We start from the raw sequence: 1,133 nt of genomic DNA, 5'->3' as shown, positions 1-1,133 counted from the left end.
ATATATATATATATATATATATATATATATATATATATATATATATTTAGGGTTTAGGGTTTAGGGTTTAGGGTTTACCTCTTCTGGTGTGATGGGCCTGAGTGTGTCTTCTCTCGGTTTGTTAGCCGCCATCAGCTCGCGGAATCTATTCTGATTAGACACTGCAGCAGCAGCAGCAGCAGCAGCAGCAGCAGCAGCAGCAGCGGCAGCAGCAGCAGCGGCAGCAGCAACAGAAGCAAGAGAGACAGAGAGAGGAGACAGTTTAGAACAGCAGCGACAGCAGAAGACACACAGACTGCAGCAACAGCAGCAGCAACAGCAGCAACAGAAACAAAAGCAGCAGCAAAAAGAAGAGAACAACTGCAGCAGCAGCAGCAACAACAACAACATAGACATCTATAATACAAACAGCAACAGCAGCAGCAGCAACAGCAGCAGCAGCAGCAGCAGCAGCAACAGCAGCAGCAGCAGCAGCAGCAGCAGCCTTACCCCCCATGCGTCCTGCAGTTCTCGCTGGGCCCCCATAAGGGGCGGTAGCTGCGCCGTCAGCTACCATACCCTGCTGCTGCTGCTGCTGCTGCTGCTGTTGCTGCTGCTGCTGCTGCTGCTGCATTTTGGTTGCATGCGTCTGCAGCAAAGACTGAAGGGAGCTTTGGGGCCTTAAAGGAGTAAAGGGAATTGAAAAAGGGGAGGAGCTGCTGCTGCTGCTGCTGTTGCTGCTGCTGCTGCTGCTGCTGCTGCTGCTGCTGCTGCTGCTGCTGCGCTCTGACGGCCTCAACATGGGGATCGATCCCGACTCCACTACATAGCCGGAGACACGAGAAGCAGCAGCAGCTGCATGCGTTTCAGCTGCTTCATCTTGTGCTGCTGCTGCTGCTGCTGCTGTTTCTGTTGCTGCTGCTGCTGCTTCTGCTGCTGTTGCTGCTTCGTCAGCAGCAGCAGCAGCGGCAGCAGCAGCAGAGGTGTCTCCCTGCATAGCAGGGATCAGCTGTCTCCTCTCCTGCTGCAGTGTATAGGCACCTTTATAAAAAGCTAATTAGAGTGAAACTCCAAATAAATGGTGCTTCTGCTGCTGCTGCTGCTGCTGCTGCTGCTGCTGCTGCTGCTGCTGCTGTTGCTGCTGCTGCTGCTGC

The 1,133-nt window shown here is 53.5% G+C and overlaps 1 protein-coding gene across 1 annotated transcript; it reads right to left on the bottom strand.

The window, feature by feature from the left end:
* Positions 1-262: 262 nt before the first annotated feature.
* Positions 263-976, bottom strand: EMH_0043710 (uncharacterized protein; the record flags this gene model as incomplete). The annotated part of the gene is made up of 2 exons (XM_013495871.1): positions 263-396; positions 490-976. The coding sequence occupies 2 exons, from the start codon at positions 974-976 to the stop codon at positions 263-265; spliced, it is 621 nt and encodes a 206-aa protein (XP_013351325.1).
* Between the last annotated feature and the right edge of the window lie 157 nt (positions 977-1,133).

The sequence above is a fragment of the Eimeria mitis genome, genomic scaffold (assembly GCF_000499745.2).
Source record: "Eimeria mitis Houghton genomic scaffold, Emh_scaff1797, whole genome shotgun sequence".
NCBI lineage: Eukaryota > Apicomplexa > Conoidasida > Eucoccidiorida > Eimeriidae > Eimeria > Eimeria mitis.
This window is presented reverse-complemented; position numbering and strand designations above follow the sequence as displayed.